This window comes from Austrofundulus limnaeus, unplaced genomic scaffold, assembly GCF_001266775.1.
Source record: "Austrofundulus limnaeus strain Quisiro unplaced genomic scaffold, Austrofundulus_limnaeus-1.0 Scaffold38, whole genome shotgun sequence".
Lineage (NCBI taxonomy): Eukaryota > Metazoa > Chordata > Actinopteri > Cyprinodontiformes > Rivulidae > Austrofundulus > Austrofundulus limnaeus.
In genome coordinates this window covers 897,829-900,520 of record NW_013952440.1, presented here as the reverse complement: position 1 = coordinate 900,520, position 2,692 = coordinate 897,829, and the positions used below count along the sequence as shown (strand labels likewise).

General features: G+C 38.6%; 1 protein-coding gene across 1 annotated transcript in view; it reads left to right on the top strand.

The window, feature by feature from the left end:
- Positions 1-2,692, top strand: part of myo15aa (myosin XVAa) — a 68,588-nt gene that overhangs the window by 26,372 nt on the left and 39,524 nt on the right. Inside the window, exons 6-7 of the mRNA XM_014006906.1 lie at positions 652-742; positions 896-901. Of these exons, the coding sequence (XP_013862360.1) occupies positions 652-742; positions 896-901 (97 nt within the window). The remainder of the gene's footprint in view (positions 1-651; positions 743-895; positions 902-2,692) is intronic.

The following is a 2,692-nucleotide window of genomic DNA, read 5'->3' as shown; positions in this document are numbered from 1 at the left end:
GTGTGTGTGTGTGTGTGTGTGTGTGTGTGTGTGTGTGTGTGTGTGTGTGTGTGTGTGTGTGCTGGGGATAACTGAGGTCTAGTGTTTGGTGACCATTTACGGCCCAGTTCATAAGCAGCCAGTAAGTTGAAACTGCATGCTGTTAGGGTACCACTCTCCTAAAACACACTCACTACTCTGCTCTCCTTTAGCTAGGCTGGCTTAATGATAGCATTTAGGGCTAATTTGTTGGCAGCGATACAGCACTGGATATGTGTGCTTGTGTGAAACTGATTCAGGTGGTTTAACGCAAAAGTGCAACTGAGCCCTCATCTAATGTGAGCTTAGCCTGTTCTCACATAACTTAAGTCGATTAAGTCAAACAACCAATGAACCTGAGCAGGCAGGTAAAGAGGATCAAATCATTCAACCCTTTAACGAGATAATAAGTCTTCATGCTCAAAGTGAGGATGGTAGAAAATGACTTTCACAAATGTTGGTCTTTTGGCACAAAATACAATTCCTCTGAAGCTTGTTTGGATTTCAAAAGGAGAATTAATTAGTTTATTTCCAGCTGTACCTGACATGCAGAACACTCATGTAGGTATTTATGAACTTCACTGTCATGTTAATTGGTTTAAAGTGTTCTTCRTGTGTTTTTATGGGTTTTAGTGGAGAAAGTGGGTCTGGGAAAACAGAGGCCACCAAACTCATCCTTCGCTACCTRGCAGCGATACATCACAAAACGAATCTTGCTCAGCAGGTATGAACACACACCACCAGATGCACATGTTCATGCGATTAGATTGTAAACTCACGTTCGTATAAAACACACTTTCTGTTCTGATAAACAAGTAATGCTGCTGCATAATTTTTTTTAACTCTTTACATCTCTGATGGCTGACTTTGGGTGCAGATTGAGGTAGTTCACTTCTGGCATGCTCCGTGTTTTATGTTGCACAACTAATGTTGACATTGCGTTCCTTAGAATAGAAAGTTGTGTTTTGCTGTGCTGTGATTCTATTATTTTTACTGTTCAGTGTCTTTTTAAACATTTCTCCTGATGACAAAAATAACTTCTTTACTCACATTATTTTAACCTACTTGTTTCTTGGTCAAAGAGAGCAGGTTTTCCTTCAGTCAGTGGGGAAGATGGGTACACCCTGGACAGGTTATAGTCTATTRCAGGGACACACAAGCTAGACAAATATGCACACACACTTGCTCACATTTAGGTGCAATTTAGAACTATCAATTAACCGAACATGCATGTGTTCTGAGTGTGGGAGGAAACTGGAGAACCTGGGGAAAACCCACACATGCACAGGGAGAATGACACCACAGTCAAAGTCCCAGGTGAGCTGAAATTCAAGCCTGAGACCTTGCTGTGGAGTAACAGTACATCCCCGAAGAGTGATCTTTATGTTTTCTTGKACCTTTAGGGGGTGGTGTTGCAAATTTTAAAAAGCGTTGACCCCAAGGGCTCTTAGACAACTTTAAATGCCCTGTTAGCATTCTAATGTTGTGTTACTTTCTTCACCATTGATTAAAAACAATGTGCTAAAACTTGTGTTTGGAGTTTACACACTCTCGARTTTTCTCCAGGTATTTCAGTTTCCTCACACAGTTCAAACTCATGCATTGGCCCTGTTGTGAGCTGTCTACAGGAAATTGATGGATGTATGATTTATCACTGTTTCTCAAATGGTGGCATATGTCCCTTGAGGGTACTTGAAGACATTCCAGGTATTTTTATTAGACTTCTTTTAAAAATAGCATATATGCATAAACATTCTATATTTATATGAAGTATTTCAAGGGAAGCACAACGAAGCAGTGGTTAGGAGTTTGCATATTCTCTCTGCGCACAGGTGGGTTTTCTCTGAGTACCCCTGATTCCTCCCACAAACCAAAAACATGCTCATTAGGTTAAGTGGTAACTCTAAATTGTCCCTGGATGTGGGTGAGAGAGTGAATGGTTGTTTCAATAGTCCCTGTGATGGACCTGCTGGGTTAGACGGCAGGTTTTTGTGACTCGGAAAGGAGAAGCAGAAAAAGAAGATAAATGAAACTCTTAAAAGAAGGGGTTGGAGTTGGGGTGGGAGCTTATAACTTTAATTTTACCATCAGTGCACTGTTCAGTTTCATTTCAACAAAGAAAGCATGGATGTTGCTGAAAACACAGATAAACAAGTGCAAAAGAAATATACAGTATTAAGAATAATAATAAGCAAATGTTTAAATTTCTTTTTTATTTCATTTTTTTCTTGATGAAGCAATGCTTATCTTTCTTTAATTATTTATTTTCCCAAAATAGGCCACTTTAAGTTTAGTTGTTTCAAAGTTTAATAAATCAGTCTCTGACAACACAGTCAGGGGTTTACTCAGATGAAATAATGCCTCATGGTGATCATATCAGTGATGTCTTTGCTAAAATGTAACACCCACTGGTTCTTTTTTTTTTTATTCTGTAACAGTTTAATGCATCAAAATGTCCTACTTTCCTGATCCACTTTTTCACCATTTAACCCAGTAGTTGATAGTGTCAACAAAATAAATAGCAAAGAAGGTGATTAACATTACAAAGGAGGGACTATGRCAGTTTAAACACCAACTTTATTTTCTTACAGTGAAAAGAGACATGCTACAGAATGCTTTGAATAGCTGTGAAAACATGGTTGATGTTAGTGTGTCATTATGTATACTATATATA